The 17,707-nt window shown below is 35.0% G+C and overlaps 1 protein-coding gene and 1 long non-coding RNA gene across 5 annotated transcripts in view; one reads left to right on the top strand and one right to left on the bottom strand.

The window, feature by feature from the left end:
* Positions 1 to 17,707, bottom strand: part of ATF2 (activating transcription factor 2) — a 50,982-nt gene that overhangs the window by 24,784 nt on the left and 8,491 nt on the right. For 3 of the 4 annotated variants that reach the window (XM_076342577.1, XM_076342579.1, XM_076342578.1), the window contains 8 exons: positions 16,459 to 16,528; positions 15,749 to 15,818; positions 13,179 to 13,275; positions 11,289 to 11,407; positions 9,079 to 9,207; positions 2,944 to 3,122; positions 2,505 to 2,619; positions 2,240 to 2,326 (listed from right to left, as the gene is read on the bottom strand). In XM_076342577.1, the coding sequence (XP_076198692.1) occupies positions 2,240 to 2,326; positions 2,505 to 2,619; positions 2,944 to 3,122; positions 9,079 to 9,207; positions 11,289 to 11,407; positions 13,179 to 13,275; positions 15,749 to 15,796 (774 nt within the window). In that variant the 5' untranslated portion in view covers positions 15,797 to 15,818; positions 16,459 to 16,528. The remainder of the gene's footprint in view (positions 1 to 2,239; positions 2,327 to 2,504; positions 2,620 to 2,943; positions 3,123 to 9,078; positions 9,208 to 11,288; positions 11,408 to 13,178; positions 13,276 to 15,748; positions 15,819 to 16,458; positions 16,529 to 17,707) is intronic. The other variant, XM_076342580.1, reaches the window with a different exon arrangement.
* Positions 5,632 to 16,951, top strand: LOC143162344 (uncharacterized). Its single transcript, XR_012995685.1, has 2 exons — positions 5,632 to 5,770; positions 16,697 to 16,951. It is a non-coding gene; the product is annotated as an uncharacterized LOC143162344 (long non-coding RNA).

Genomic DNA, 17,707 nt, shown 5'->3' with positions numbered 1-17,707 from the left:
TATTAATGAAATAAAAAGCAAACAAGTAGCTGTAAAACTAAATATTAAGTCTTCTGTTGGCTTAACCAGGAACACAAGTGAAAAATAAACCTGATTACCATACCTTTGCAGAGTTCAGTACGTAGCAAGCAAAATTATTTTCAAGAGATACATGAAAAAGAAAGGATTTGGCATCACAAAGACTTAAGTTTTAAAAATTAAATGGAACTTTACAGTTAATAAACGATCACATATCTGCCAACAATGCATCACATGGCATAGCGAGTTAGTCTTCCTGTTGGAAGCTTTTCTACATAAACATTAAGTTTCTCATTAAATTGCTTTTACTTTAGGAGTGATAAGAAATTAAGTTTTTTATTTTTGTGAATAGGCACTATATAAAAGTAAATGAGCATAAGAAATATACATAATTCTGATATTCTTGAATTCTGCTCATGCTTTATATTAAGCGACAAGAAAGAAGAAATACTGCAAATACCCTTTTTACAGTCTCACTTAAAAAAAAAGATAAGCAATCACTGAAGTGCATATATTAGCTAAATTCTAACGAGAAGACTAATGAGACTGTTAAATTTTAAGTCTAATGATCTTTGTTTTTCTTTGCATCTGAGCGATTGCTTCTTCCAACGCGAGATCAAAGTCTTCACCACATACATGTATTTCCTTCCCCCCTTTAAAGCTTTCCAAGAGCAAATCACTCAGTAATATGCTTAAAAAACTAATTTCTTGTCCATATAAAAAAGTGATTTGGAACCAATTCCTCCTGGATTTCACAAAGCAGAATTCAGTGCATGAATCTCCTGACTCTAAGGAACGTGCAATTTCTGAGAAAATAGTTCTTGTTTTCACTTTCTTACATTCTTCTCTCCTGGATTTAAGATAAATTCACCTCATCAGAGCTGGTTACATTTAAATATTTCCTCAGGTATTAAAAGATTCCTTTTCCCATTCCTAGGGGGACAAGGATGCACAGAAACAGACCTTCTTCCTTTCTGTCCTTCTCTACACTATTTTAAAAGTTGTCGTGTTCAACAGAGGAGGAAAATGAAGGAAGACCTGACAGCATTAGGAAAAGTCAGTACACTGGTGACCCGCTCTCCACAATAGTTTCAGTATTCGGTGAATGTGGTCTAGTGTGCCCACTATACTGGAATCCCATTACTCCAGAGAGCAGAATAATTAGTGTTCCCAGACTCACTGTTTTTCATATTGTGGTTTGAGGAGAGAAAATGGGTAAGGAAAGAAAGCCCACAGGTTTAGGTTGAGAGAAATGAGATATCAAAGGATGTTAAGGGCATCCTCCCATTTATCAGTATTGATGTACAAAAATATATTTTATCTAGCAGCATCTATGCATTTATCTAAGCATTTATCTTTTTTAGCACAAAGTAAGAGTCAGAAGAGGAACACTACTTCACAAGACAGATACTGTTTACAGAGGCATCTTGTAAATACATAAATAGGTTTAATTATTGTTTACTAATAGATTTTGTATTGCTTTAGAACAGTTGGAACAAACACACACAGCAAAAACAGAGAAGCAACTACCTAATGTTGCAGAAAATTTTTCAAGAAATTGATTAATTCAAACTACCGCCATAACTGGATCACTAATATTTAAAAAAAAACAGAATAAACTTTCTTCTGCTTGTTTTACTCATCGTTTTCCCAAATAATCCCCAAACGCCAAAAACTGCCCCGACACAACAGAAACAACCTCCACACAAAACAATTTCCTAAGTATGTCAGTAATACATATCTAATTACAAAACTCTTGCCAAATGGACTATATTCAGTAGAGATCCTGAAAACATTTGTTAAAAAAAACTTTCTCTTTTCCTAGTTTTTTTAAGAAATGTCATATCCTTTGGGAGGCAACGTATTCTGCTTCTCTAAAGGTGATGTTCACTGGTAACATGCTACTAATCTTGTCTTTCTTGCACCTAACATTTCCTATCCTCCAATACGAGGAGCAAGAAGGAGTTCAGTTAAAAAACTAGTTCATTTAAAAGAATGATTGAAAATAAGATCAAAATGACCATTAATAACAGAACTAACATAATCTGGAATTTGAAATAACTGTAAAATAAATGCAGCTGTTATTTTTCTGTTTTTATTAAATTTGTACTTGCAGAATTTAGACTAACAAAAGAAAACTAAAGCTGTTTTAAAAAGCAATAGAATTTAATTAATTTTCTCAAGTTATTCTTCTTGAGGAATAATGGAGTTTTTCACTTACCAATTTAGCCTCAGACTGCACTGGCTGTGGGGAGGAAGGCCCTGGGATTCCTGGGATACTAGGCACCATGGTGACAGGTCTAACAAGCTGACCAGATAAAGTATAAAAATGAAGAAAACCTGAGTATGTTATCATAATAGAGAGCATATGACAGCACTACCCTCTGAAGCCAAAACAGCTATCAAGCTGCTTAAAACTAAGTTCTATGCTGCACTTATGCAAATCTGCTCCACTTTCAAATTAATATAGCATCATGCTTACTTACTGGAACTGCAGCAGGGACATGCACATTAGAATTTGTGATAGATGCAGGAATAGCAACAGGCATGGTTTGTCCATTAGGAAGATGTAACAGCAGAGGAAAAGGACCTGGAACTGGACTGAAAAAGGAATGAACTATATAAAAGAAAACTTATCCAGAGAAGAGAACAAGTTTACATATTATTTTAAATTGGTTTGTTTGTTTACAGTTGAAATGTAATATTTATTTGGAGATCAAAAAAATGAACTTAGTGATGTGGAGAACATGGAATTATATTTCACATGTAGTGAAAGTTGTATGTTTCATATGTAGTAAAGCACCACATTACACCAAAGCATCTCAAATTTGTACGTTAACTGCAGAAGCAGTAACTGAAAATAAACAAGACAAAATATTTTCAAATTCCGTAAGAAAACATTTTACTAAGATTTATGTAACTTACACTATTGGTCTGTTAGAGGATGGAGCCTGGGTAATAACAGTACTTGACGTTGGTGATGGTATTGCCTGCTGAATAATAACACTTGAGTCAGAACTCGTAAGTAGTACATTAGGAACCTGTAGCGATGCTGGACGAACTATTGTTGATGTAGGCTGTGCGGTCTGCTGCAGTGACACTTCCTGAGGAAAAACAAACTTTAATCAGTTTGTAAAATACAATTATAGACCGTTAATTCTGACTGTCAAATGAACACAGTTTGATGAAACAGATCAGAATTTCTATAACATTATGCAAGTAGAATCAGTTATACAATTAAAAACATTCAAAAAAACCCCTTTGGATGAATCATTTAAACCATCAAAGTGAAATTGTTTCAACGACAGTGATTTTAGTTTTATGACAAACCCTGCCTCAATTTATGCTAAGGCTAGTATTACTTGTAATTCAGTTTTGATCAGGTATTAAGTTTTTTTGCCAAGAAACCCACGGTGCTATCACCACCATCATGTCGACCCACACTCTAAATAAGGAAAACATTTTATGGTGGCCTTATGTACATTTTGGTTTCAGTCCATTGTTTGGGATTTAAACAAGAGAAAAGAATTTTATGGTTCAGTAAAAAGGAAAAAAAAAAAAAAAGTTTTTTTTTTTTAAGCCTTTATCCCTTACCCGTGTACTTCTCTTAACTAGAGTGCTACTAAGATAAAAATCGGAGTGTTACATTCATAGCTTTGCAAAATATACGCGTATCCTGATGCAGAAGCAATGATTTGAGCACAGAAATTAAATTTTCTTAGTTGCAAGTAAATAGTAGACAGAATTGACTATAGTTCTTAGCTTAGCAATCAGGTAAAGTACATTATCAATTAAAATGTAGTACCTGCATCTGCTGTTTCAAAACCCAGAAATGCCTTATGGTAACCAATGCCTTCCTTCTCAGAAAACCCTTGATATTGTCAGACTTCAGATTTACCTTCAGACAGGATTTTTCCAAGTTATTTATTCTTCTGATACTAGCTACTGCAATCAATGGCACGTAAAACTACACTCTTAAGACCAGCAGACTTTAGTTGCTCCACTGTTAAACCGTAATTCAAAGAGAACATCTCATACCTGTGTCATATAGGCTACATTGATTACCATTTGCTCTGAATTAAGCTTAAGTTTTTAAAATTCATCCACAAAGCTTTAAGTAATAAGGTCTTAGCTGTCTTACTGATTGTTTTCCTTTTTATACATCCATTGCAAAATGTGTGTGCTCCTCTTGAGCACTTCATAGAACTGTAAGTGGGCTGGCAAACTGTGGGCTTTAAAAAAGAAAGGACTTCAGATGATGAAATTTTCTCCCTTCAAAAGCTCAGAGGCTAGATTTGCCATCAGGACTCATTAGTTCGTTCAGGCTTTTCCCCAAGGGACCTAAAAGACTGTTTACAGTGAATGGGAGTTTTTGGAGAATAACAGTATTGAGGAAAGGAAGAATTTTTTCGTATTAATTTGGTGTATTTATAAATGTTATAATATTTGAACATGATACCTAGAACATGATACCTAGAATTACAGATGAGCATTCAGTCAAAAGAAGAAAACATCCAGTATGGAATTGCAGAAACAGAAAAAAAATTGGGAAGAGTTGACTAATGCATATTCTTAGGACAGGATTAAACACTCCTTTGCAAATAAGGAATTTGGTGTAACAGCTATACAGATCTTATTCAGTGAGAAGAGCCACAGGGAAAACTTAAAGGAGATTGAACTGCTTGACCGTGGGAAATTAAAGGAAGGCATAAGGGGAGAATACGTGCCCTGATAATCTTCTGGCAATGGTCAATTCAGAAATTAATATTGTATCATTCTTCACTGGTTTCATCTTCACCCTTTCCTGCCTGCTGTTTGCCACTATTACCTGTCTCATTACTGTGGGCGAGGAGCTGCTAGAAAGTCCATTTCCATTGTAGGGATCTGACACAGGAACACCCATGTTTGCCCCTAACAGCCAACAGAGGTGTAAGAGCTCTTTTTCTTGTTCTCCCTTTCACCTGAAACATCTTCATACATGGTAACCACATACATATAAAAGTATACGTACAAATATAAATTTAGATATATGAACGCCACAGAATAAATAGCTATGGCAAAGTAATTCTAATTCCCATAAAAAGGGAGAAAAAGACAGTTGGCTAACAGCAGCCACAGAGCCATGTGTATAGCTTTAATACAAAAATGTAAACTAACCAGATATTCACACATTCTCAACAACAGTAATGCTCTAACAGCCCCTTCTGTATGGGTTTGTGCGAGTGGCTTCTATAAGTACCTCTGTGTGTGGATGGGGAAATAGCTACCAAAATACAGAAGGCCAAGAAGAGAAGCGCTGAGAGGCAGTGCGTAAAAGTCTCCCAAGAATGGATAAGCTCCAGAGAAAACCATCCCTGTTGAATTTGCAACGATTTACAAACTCAGAACACCAGCTGAATCGGTACGCTAGCATGAACATGCTGTACAATTCAGACAACTTCCAAAACCACTGTATGTGAACAAAGACTACAGGATTATATATACACTTGATGAAAGAATGAACCCCTTGAAGGACTTTCACAGAATCACAGAATGGTTGGAGTTAGAAGCGACCTTTAAAGATCACCTAGTCCAACCCACTTGCCGTGGGCAGGGACATCTTCAGCTAGATCAGGTTGCTCAGCGCCTCGTCCAACCTGACCTTGAACACTTTCTGAACGCCTATCTAGAAGTCACTGGCATGTCAGTAAGACCTTCCTGAGACCTCTGAGCAAGCGGCTGGGATTGGCCTCCCAACTGTTGCTGCAACCAGGTAACTATGTATGAGTGAGCGAGTAAGTTATGGCACTCTGTGAATACTTATTGGCTTAATTAACGGGTGTTCTAATAAATACTGACTGTAAAACTGGGCCTCTCCCTGGCTTGATCCCCTACTAGGAAAAAGGCGATTTGCAACTCTTAAACAAAGCGCTCTATGGAAACCAGATTTCAGCAATGGTTGGAAGATTAATGTATAAAATTCTGAAATAAATCTATAAAATTCTGAAAACAGAAACCTCATATGCACAGAATTATTTCTGTGTGTTATTAAAGACAGCATTTGTGCTTTGTTTCAAGGATCAGAAACAATCCCTAACCATTAAAGGAATAACACATTTACTGACGAGTGTGTTTATACAGTTGAAAACAAAGTATTTTCAACTTCCTCTTTACTTCTTACACTAACTTGCTCTATGCTACACTCGGAAAAGTGCATGCATGTGCTAGTTACTGCAACAATGTAAGAAGAATGGATCTAAAGGAAACTGACATTTAATTAGCATATAAAAACAAAACCATAGGCACACTGGTCTGATAGAAGATACTAATTGGTCATCAAAGCATTGCACTAATGCAGTATAAATTTTGTATGAAATGAAATAGTTTGTAAATATATTCTGCTAAAGAACAGGAAAAATAGAGATGAATTTGCAATCATGAGATTAAGCCAAAACGATCTTACCTTTACCCACCTTTACAAGAAAGACGTTTAAGCCCAAAGATATTAAAAACTTATTAAAAGGACCCTTCCAACCCTTCTATTCTTGAAACTAAAAACCACTGAATTGGAAAATATTTTACAGAAGAGGATAGTTACTTTATTTAAGAAGTGTTTTCAGAGATGCATAGTTGCAAGTATTTTGCATTTAATAGCAAATATCATGCAATAACTTCCTAATGCTATCAATGAATACACAGAATTCTCTATACAGAAATGTAGATGGCCAGAACTAATACTGTAATTGATTATTACTGTAAGAAAACAATTGGTGTTAAAATAATTAAGTTAGGCAATTAGCTATCTGACAATAACTAAGCAACCTGTGAAACTGTTGAGGGTCACCCTTTAAAGCACTGTTAATAAGCAACTATGAGTTTGAAAGCTCTCAAAGAATAAATTAGGTTTCATTTGCTTATTATTTTAAGGTTAAAAGGCTTTATATACTTCTAATGATATCTTGGTCTATTCAAAGCAGAATATCAACTCTTACTGAAGCCTAATAGAACTCAGGGAACTCTCGGAAAACTAGGAAAAGAATTAAGCATAATTTTTTAAGAGTCTCCAAGAAATTCCTTTGACAACTACAAGGAAAATTAGAACTGTCTTGCACAAACATTAACAGGCTGTAATCATTTAAGGCTACTAAAATATATTCAGCCAATGAAATGGTTACAGTGGCATATATATTTTAAAACCAGCTATGCCCTGAAAAAAAAACCCTTCCCTCCTTCAATACATCTATAGAAGGAGAATATAAAAATCTAACTGAGAAAACAGCAACACTCTGCTCACATTTCTCAACTTCTGCAGACCACATTCAGCAGCAGCACACTCCAAGCAGCACCCTCATCCTTGCTCAGCTTGTCTCTACAATCAGACATGAGAACAGCATTGAGCAGCAGCAGCTTTTCACTTCAGCACTGTTACAGTGACAACACTGAAATTACATCATGAATGAGACAAGTTTATAAGTACTGCCAAGCATTGAGATATAATTTTCACTTGTAATGATGCTAATGAGATACTGAACCACTACTGTATAAAGACACTAATATTATCTCCCGCCAAAATTAGAGTACTTAGAATAAATATTTGCAGCGAAAAAAACAAACTAACCTCTGAAATAAAGAAGAAATGAAACAGAGAAGACTTAAGATTTGGACTATGGTTTGCTTAACCTAAGCAGCTCTTTACATGTATTCCTTTAAACAACTTTTACTATTTTTGAGACTACATGATTGCCTTGATTACCTATGATTACTCATCCTTGCTAACTAATAAAACTCAGCAAAGCTTTGTAAAGACAAATCTGAATTGAAACTCTTAAACTTGTGTCACACACTTAAGGCTCTTACACTGGTGCCTGTTGGCAGGATAAGAGAAGGGGTGCAAGTTGAAACCAAAGAGGTTCAGATTGGATCCAAAGAAAAATGCTTTCACCACAAGAACAGCCTGGCATTGGAACAAGTTGCACTGAGAGGTTGGGCAGTCTCCCTTCTCAGAGGTTTCAAGACCAGACTGCGTAAAGCCCTGAGTAACTTTGTCCGATCTCAGAGCTAACCCCTGCTTTGAGGAGGAAGTGCGACCAGGAACTTCCTGCAGTCCTTTCCAAGCTGAATCACCCAGTGATCCTAAAAAGTCCTGCTCATTTCTGGGAATAAGGTAGCCAAGTCCCTCAAATGCAGACTGCCCACTGAAGATGCACATAGAAAAAAGACTGACTGGAGCAACCATATTGCTTTATTATGTTCTGCTCCTAATATTTTTATTTATTGAAGTAGGAATAGAAATAATTAATTTCACTGATTGTGCTTCATTTTGTGTTCTTCAAGAGAACTCCACATGATGAAAACACTGCAAGTCACGTATCAAAGTTATCATTACTATTAAACCATTTATTTCTTCTTTAGAGCAATAGTTCTAAAACTGATTTGACTGCAACATCCTCTAGTGACAGACAATACCTCAGTCTTCTATGGGTATTCAAGTAAACACTAAACAAGCAAATGCCCAAGATCACCACTTTTAAACATACTGCTATAGTCTAAGGAGTATAAAATTTGAAACAAAATTATCTGGTGCTTAGCTTTGAAAGACAGCCCATTCAGCCCTGTACATTTGTGTATAACATCCCCTGCTGTTCTACAAAACAATTTATGGTAAAACATAGGGTAAACATAAAAATGTACACATGAAAAGTCTCAAACTGTTGACATTATTTAAAAAAAAAAATTCAAAGAAACTGAACTTTCTTTGCTTTTTAATGAATGATGATGCATAAAACAGAATAAAGAGCCCCTTTAAGCCTTTTCTAACATAGCACGAATATTAAATTTTATTTCCTTTCTGACTTTACTGGATGGCCAGTGTGAGGCAAAGAAATAAGTACGGTGAGCAAAGCTAACTAAATAATTGAACAAATTATAAAAGAAAGAAAGTACATATCCACAGGAATACGGCAAATGAAAATTCTTTTCCTTTCAACCAGCTAAGCAGCGTGGCTATCATCATGTACAACAAACTTATAGATCATCAGAAGATTTGAAAAATGAATTAAAAAAAAAAAAAAGGGTTCTGACCTTTTCATCATTGGTAGTAGACTCTGGATGAGGTAAGGGACTATCTTGATGAGTTGTCTCTACAACAGAAGGTTCTTCAATTTTATTTCTTATAATTGGTGTTGCAAGAGGAGACAGATCTAGAGGCATCTAAGAGCAACGATGTAAAACAAAATTACTGAATCTCTAAAAAATTAAAATATGCAAGAAAATGTAAGCAACTGAAGAGAAATATCAGCCTTATAACAACAGGGAGGTGCTGATGTTTGGAAGATCTTGATGCAGATGCATTACTAGTCAAAGCTATTTTTCCAGCATCTGCATGAATACCAATCTTCAGTAACACTTTGTCTTTCAACACCAATGTCACACTACGTATTTTCTTCTTGAGAATTAAAAACACTCTTAAAGTTTTCTTTTCCCAAGAGTCACAGGAAAATTATAGCTGAGGAAGGACTGTGTTACACTTAAAAATTACAGATAAAGGAAGGTATTATCCTTCTGTAAATTATTATATCACATGCCACAAAGCACAAAATCCTAACTGCATTTCCAAATTAATAAAGCTGCTGTGGGCAATTAATTTCAAAGTTATTGCAGCAAATAATTATTGAAAAAGCAAGTTTTATAATACAACAGATATAACCACCAGGACATCTGAAATGCCACAAAGAAATTAAGTTACAAAAATACTTAAAGCATTACTATAGATTTGAAAGTCTACACTCCTGTCTAGTACGCTATCTAAATACTTTTGGAAGAAACTACCCCCATAGCTCAGCTTCTATTTATGTTCTTCCAGATGCTTTTTTTAAATTCAATTCCTAGTTTTCCTACGGAATATATTACTAATGGGCAGGGAAGACTGTTAAAAGTGAAATCTCTTTTCACACCACATCTGAATATGAAATACTACAGAAAAAAACCTAAATACCAACCCCCTAGAAAGTGTGCTATTACGGTAAATTTTTCTACCCCTTGCCATGTTTGTTTATGTATATTAATCAACCAGAGATATGGCAGGACTGTGTTTCTTCTCATTACACAGAAGGCAGCTTGGAAAATTAACATCAATTAAAGAAATTGTTAAAATATTTAAAATATTTTGCAATACCTATAACCTCCTCCAAGGTAGTGGTGAGTTACACAGAAAATACGGTATTAGTAAATCCAGAATCGTCATTACCATATGTAGTGTTTTAAGAACAGTTAGCATAGACCAATTAAAAAAAGAAAAATTAAAAAAATCATGACTTGTTATAGTTGCAGTAACGAAACAAGGGTGAGGCTTTGTCAGGAATGGATAATAATCCATCCTATTCACAAGTACCTATTAAAATCTTTACTGAAACAAAGAAATGCAGACACTGATTCTGCAAAATCTGTATATATGAGTATAAAAAGGTATTTTTTATCACTGCCCATGGAAGTCAACCAAAGGCAAAATTATTCAAAGTGGGCATTGAACAAATTTTTTCATTTGCAGAAGTGTTTAAATGTTTGGGCCCCTAACCAGTTATGACTGGGAAGTACTAAAATAAACAGAAGAAACCACATTTAAATGTATGGGAAGTTCCTCATAAAAACATGAAGTTGCTAAATGGATACAGTCCAAATTTTTCTTATATTTCAATCTGTACATTAAAAAAAGTAGATGTTTAGGTTGTGATCAGTAATTTCTAAGCAAAAGTGATTTCAACACATAGCAAATATAATTATAACCAAATGACTGACACTTCTTTAAATGTAGTCAGTATTTAACTCTCATTATCATTACTCTTGATTTGTAGAATAACACCAGTATTTTAAAACTAATCAAAATAATCAGTGTTCACATACTATTCTTTTCACATGGGTTTCTTGCAAATGTTTTCCTTTCTGCAAAAACTCTTTACTTTTCAGACTTATTTTTTGCTTATTCAGGGCCTAATGAAATTTCAGTCAAAGCTAATGATTAACTTCAACATATATAGACTAGATATTTAAAGAATTAAGACAAAGTCGATGTGTCCCATTATCCATGCTAACTATGGAAGATTAATCAGGTAAACTAATCTTCAGAAGAGTAATCTTAGATTTGTATTCTCTCCTTACAACATATATAAGCAGCTGGCAAATGATTATTGGTATAGTTTAGAAGGCAATATATAAATCCAAAGTTTGCTTTTTAAAATGGAATTTCTGATATGCAAAAAGTAGAAGCTCTGAGAAGAAAAAGTTTTTGAACATACTTTCTTAATGTCATCTTCAGAAGCCTTTTTAAACTCATTTTCAAAAGGACTTGCTAATTCATTGAATAAGCCCACTTCTTCACAGTTCTTCAAGAATCGTGTTGGTGTTGGTGTCTGATCTGAAATGAACAATTTTATTTTTAATTTTATTTTAAAATAGCATTTATGAACCTACTTATCGTAAATATTTTTCAGAATAAAAGCAAACAGAAAGAGATAATGTGGTTAAGAACTCTCTTATGCCTTGCAAGCAGGCTCCTTTCTGCCTTGCAGGGAGGCCAACCAGAAGGCATACTCCACCTGCTGGAGACAACCAACTGAGGTTTGTAAACCAGTAAGCCCCTTACAGTTAGTTTTGGGAGGGTATCAAAGCATTTCTTCTGTCTGTGTCCAGAAACCAGAGGGAGCTATTCTCAAGTGCCTAGTCTAGCACAGCAGATCACTTCAGTGAGCAAGCAGACTCTCTTTTCAAATAAAGATAAGGCTTACATGAAGGCTTTAATTAAAGAAAAAAAAAAAGAAAAAAAAAAGAGAGAGAGAAAAGTGCACAGCTCATGGACAGTTTGTTTCTTCTCTTCTTCTTCACTACTGAAAACAGTAGTGATTACTTTCAAGGGCGTGGAACTTCTAAAAGGAAGTAAAGTGTCATATCATACACAAGATTGTATTGACTCCTATGATGCCTGCATAGTCAACCTGGAATCATAAGACTTCTGGCACCCGGCTGACTACTGCATGAAGCAGTTTCAAAAAAGTCTTTCTATAAAGTTTTTGCTACTATGTAAATTCCCCTTATTACACTATTATTATCAGGTCAAAATTAACCACATTTGCCACGAAGTTACCTGCATTTAAAACACTGTAGAGCGGTATTATGTGCACCTTACTAGTAAGCTGGCGTTTACGACTAACAAGTTCATACGCTGGCATGTGGCTGCAAAGAGACAGACACTGCCATGGTTTCATTCTCAAACACCTGATTATTTGACAGGTCCCCTGTCTTACGGTATAATTGCCAAGGATCATGGTTAGAATTTTAAAATGTATAACTGCTGGTTTAAGAGTAACAATTTTTTTGTCTGCTCATCCTAACAAATTAGCCACTTACAAGGAAAAAAAATTCTGAAAATGTCTGAAAGCCTTTGTGAAGTTCATTTAGGCTGTTCCACCACTGAAAAAAACCAGTCTGACTATAACTTTAGAATAATTAGCATGTGCTATCTTCATTCAAGAACTTTAAAATCTGTAATGCAATCAATCATCCATTGGCGATTACTTCTGATCCTGGACAAACAAAAAAGTTAGTTACAACTGACCAAGGGTATACCATGAATTCAGAGGTGGAAATACAGTAAAAGTATTTTGAATTTAAGCTAAAATTAAACAAAAAAATTTTCATCTTTCTTCTCCTATCCCATTTAAAGAATAATAATTACCGATTCATTCTTCTAATGTCACCATAGTATGTAAAAAACACTACATATTTTAAAATTTAAGAGAGAAGTAATATAAATGAATAATTAAAACTTAAATACAGTTTAATCTAGTTACAGATCCTGTTAGGCATAGCCTTTATTAGTGTGTGTTCTTACTGAATGCTTATTACATAATTTAATCAATTATTAAAGTACTGATAGTTGAAAAATATTTAGATTATATATCCAATCCAAAAAAAAGTTACTTATAGAGAATAATATTGGCTTCAAATTCTGACAAAAGCTAATTTTGTATGAAAATATTGCCTAAGCACACATTGCAGACAGCTATAGTGAAGAAAATGTTTCATATCCTCTTAACATACGTCTATGCATTATGTACAAAAAAATACATAAAATGTATGCCCATTCCAGGAGAAAAGTGAATAAACTAGTTACAAAAGTATATACTAACCAGCCACAATGACACTATCATTACGAGCCGGACCAAATTTCAGTGTCATCTCATGTTTATGTTTATGGACAGCCAAATGATCCTCATTGGTAAAACGCTGCAGCAGAAAGTTTTAAGAAATAGTTGTAATTTTGAGTGTGAACAAAGTAAATGCAATTCTACAGAAAGTAATTTTTACAACACGTAAAACTATCATTACTACATTAACAGAAAACCCTCTTAGGCAGATGTATCTTGCTCCTTGGTCAACAGTACCAAGCAGAAATATTATAAAACTCAAATGATGTTCATAGTAACAAAACAGTAATGATATCAGGGAAATGGTCGTGTAAGGACCTGCATTCATCAAAAGTCCAAGATAAAATTTCAGAGTGCTGCAGACTTCATCAACCGTTAGCAAACTGCCATTTGCTATACTAATGGATCTTGACAGTATTTAGCAATTGATTACCACTATCTGATTTCTGTATTGTGTGTATTATCACAATAATGAGAATTGATCTGTAATCACAAACACAGACTTCACTGTATTTAATAGCGTAAAAATAAAGTATAGGTCCTGCCCCTGACTATTTACTATATAAAATAAGAGGCAGATAGAATGGGAAATACTGGAACAATGTCAGACAACTGAAAAGCTGTGAATGAACTAAACTTACCAGCATTTTAAAAATCTCTCAAATTTTCAGCAGTATGCCAGTTTTGTGCATACTTCCCCCCAAATTTGGGGCACATTCTATAAAAAAAGCAGTAAGCAGACAAACTAGGTGCTGTAAAATAGATATTCTTACTTTTACTAATTTGGAATTTGCTATGCACCTGTAATTGTGGGTAAAGTTAGTGTTTCAATTGAGATAATCTAAGAAAATGTTTCCCAAGATGCAGGTTTCTAAAAAGAACACATTTTACAAAACATTCAAATTCTTACTTTACTTTGTGAACATTTGAGTCCCAAGTTATGTTTCTGATTATTCCTCAATAATTTAAGTCACTCCACATGTATCTTGTAACAGATACACACCAAATGTGTGTCATCTCTCAGAAAACAATACAGAAAGCTTAGTTGACCTCAGAGTACAGTCATCCAGAATATTTCTGAGAAAGGACATGTATGTGTGGAGCTGAGAGGGAAATTAAAAATGCAGGATCGCTGAAAGACAGAGTGATACAGGCCAGGCACTTTTTTGTTAGAACTCTGTTGCCAAAGGTTCCAAATGCCCAGCTCTCCGTAGCTCCTGTGCCTTATCTCTAGATACAGCATAAGCCAGAAACTTTGGTGTTCTATCACACTAAGAGACGTAAGTACATCTCTCTGTCCCCACTATGTGATGGACAGGCTCCTTCAGAGGGAATAGGATCCCCAGATCCTGACTCCCTCTCTCTATTCTACAGTATGAGCTGGCATCTGGAGAAGCCTTGCCCATTTTCAGGGACATGAACTTCTCTCTTCTCCTTCACTGGAATCAAGCATAGCTGTAGCCCCATGATGCGTCTTCTATGAGAATTAGTTGCCAAAACACTTCCGACAGAGCTTACATCTAAACGAGATTCAAATAGGATGGGGACAAATGTGTTGCTTAGGAGAAGGCAGTCCTCTTCTGTTCTTTTGATGTCTCTGAACATATTAGCCATAATAAGAAATATTAGTCCTTTCCCGCTTTAAATACAGAAGGCTCCATTAATATAACGTTAATCGTAGAATAATAGAATCATTGAGGTTGGAAAAGACCTCTAAGATCATCGAGTCCAACCGTCGAATGCTGTCATTCATCATAAAAAACAAAGTTTTCAGAATAAAAATGAAAATATTTTGAACTAAAAATCCAAATAAATCCAAGCGCACTAATACAATGAAAAAAATTCAGCTTGTTTAAGAAATTAATTCTATATAAAGGATGCAGGGATGTCCATCATGCAGCAGATAATGCAAATTCATTTATTTTCAGGTTACTAAATTAAAGTGTTAAGACAGCTTCCTTTTAAGCAACCATCTGCTAAAACACTCAATAATATTTTTACTCTTCTACTTACATTCAGCTCTATACCTACTAATGCTATTTAATAGAATACATTAAACCTACAATAGGAATTGAAATACATTTTGTGGCATGCATACTATTAGCATCTTCCTATAAACAAAAATATACATAAATAAAAATTATGCCATTAAATATTTGCAGTCACCACAGTTGTGAATATTAGTGACAAGCAAGCTTCACAATGAGCTCCCCACTAACATTGAAATATTCTGAAAAATACAGGTTACCTGATATAAATTAGGATGTTTCTGGATTTATTTATTTTTTTAATGAAAGCAAATAAAGCAGGGCTAACAAATGAAATTGTTTTCAGCTCAGAAAGGGTAATTTAATTAGTTTTTTTCTTCTATGGATAGCATTTTCTGAATAAACACAAAAAATGGTAGAAATTCTTGCTGTCACCTGCTTTTCAGCAAAACATAGATATTTTCTACCCATTATCATACATCCCCTTTCTTCGATCCCCATAAATACGTTTCACTGTTTTACTTTTATTTGATCAATGTTAACAACTTCAAGCCAGACCATTACCTGGCCACATCCAGGGGCAGTGCATAAAAAGGGTTTGTCATCACTCATATTCCACAGGTCGTTGTGCTACCTGTATCAAAATGAGAACGGAACAAATTTTACAAATATTGCAACAAATTATCAATACATCAACATCCACAGGATATTTTAATATTCCATGGGCAAGAATTTCTGCCTTTTGGCTACACTGAGAATCTAAATACCTGGGATTCAAGTAAAGTCTGGATTCCAAGCTCTGTCAGGAAGGTACACAAAACCCAATAGAGACATAGTAGGTTTTGAACATACACCTCAATCGGAAAGGCAAGTATTCATACATAACATGACTAATTGCAAAAAGTATCTGAAAACAGTAAGACAACTTGTTACTGAAATAAAAATACATTGTAATAACGATCCAATTCCCACAATTAAAAAAAGAACAAAGCAGCAGACAATACCGAGTATTCAAGGATATAGTGCCAACAGATGAGAAGGGGTTGGTTCCTCAGTCCTTTCATAATCATTAAAGCTCATCTTTAAAGGGCTATCTGCTAACTTATCTTTATGTAAACTGTTACAAATTTAACTACGAAAACATGTACTTTAGTAATGTTTCAGCTATGCAATTGAATTACCAACAGGCTAAAAAATATTTAAGAAAGAAGTAAGAGATATTAATTATATTTTGTGTTTTTTTGCATACTCACCACACATACTAATACACGTACCTGGCAGATTTCACATATAAACCTGTTTCATAGGGCAAACTATCATATCCTCCTTTTCATGGCAAATGAACTGTAATTGAAAGAATATATTAATTACTATGCATGCTAAACATGTAATAATACATGATTTTGTAAAGTTAAATGATATAATGCCCACTATTCACCCATGAAACACAACAGTTTTTCAAAGAAATGGTTTACTTCAACACATCCTCTAATTAGTTATGCCTTCTCTCAGACAGAAAGAGATGCTTCTGCTCTTTCATCCTGCAAGCACAGAACATCGCAAGGTAGCATCACTCCGCTTCAGGAAGAGAAAGAGGGACACAGATGGGATTGAGCCAACCTGTGCTGGACGATGCATAAAACTAGCATGTGGATGCTGTGACATCAATGACAAAAAATAGTAACGTTCTGGTACAATGAACACATACAATCAAGATACTGTTGTCACATCAATAAACCCAGTAGTGATGAGCAACTAATCTCAACACTGAAGTTACCTCATTTTAAGGTCAAGTAACAAGGAGGGCCAGGGAGGGGCCGGAGGGGAGGGGGGCAGAATGAATGTACCAAATTAGCTAATTAGCCAGGAGATGACAAGCACTCTCAACCCATCTGTGGCTTTACCCTGGAGGAAATACATTCATCTTTAAATATGAGTATTTGTATGGGGATCTAACAATGTTAGTTCTGAACACTGCTTAGCTTGATGAAGCAAATAAAGATGAATAAACATGTCTTTATGATTAAAGATCATAAGCAGAATAAATCCATCTCTCCCCCAAGAGGCTGGTCATGAAAAGTTGCAAGGCTTCGGAAACTAACCATCCTAAGAATGTATACTTCTGGTACACCAGTTAGCACTAGACACAAGACAGATCAAGTAAACATAAGCAAATCATTTAAGACTTAATACCTCAGATATCTGTAGGGAACACGCTACCTGAACCTTTTGCCTGCGCCTGTACAGTAAAAAACCTACTGTATAGACTTTTTGGATATTACTTCAAGAAGGAGATCCCAGTGTCCTTGATCATGGGCACTGAATAGCAAAGAAGCAAAACATGGAGTGGAGGAGATTCCAAAGTGTCACTTCTAAATATATACGTTCAATAGAACGAGGGTACTGAGCTGACATCACAAGCCAAGAAGAGATGAATGGCTGCCAGAAACTTTAGAGTCTTTGGCACTGACAACTCAGGGAAACATTTATGTCCCAAAGAAAGGATGCCAAAGCAAATCAGGG

Source organism: Aptenodytes patagonicus, chromosome 6, assembly GCF_965638725.1.
Source record: "Aptenodytes patagonicus chromosome 6, bAptPat1.pri.cur, whole genome shotgun sequence".
Lineage (NCBI taxonomy): Eukaryota > Metazoa > Chordata > Aves > Sphenisciformes > Spheniscidae > Aptenodytes > Aptenodytes patagonicus.
Note: the sequence above shows the minus strand (reverse complement) of the source record. Positions and strands in the feature narration are given on the sequence as shown.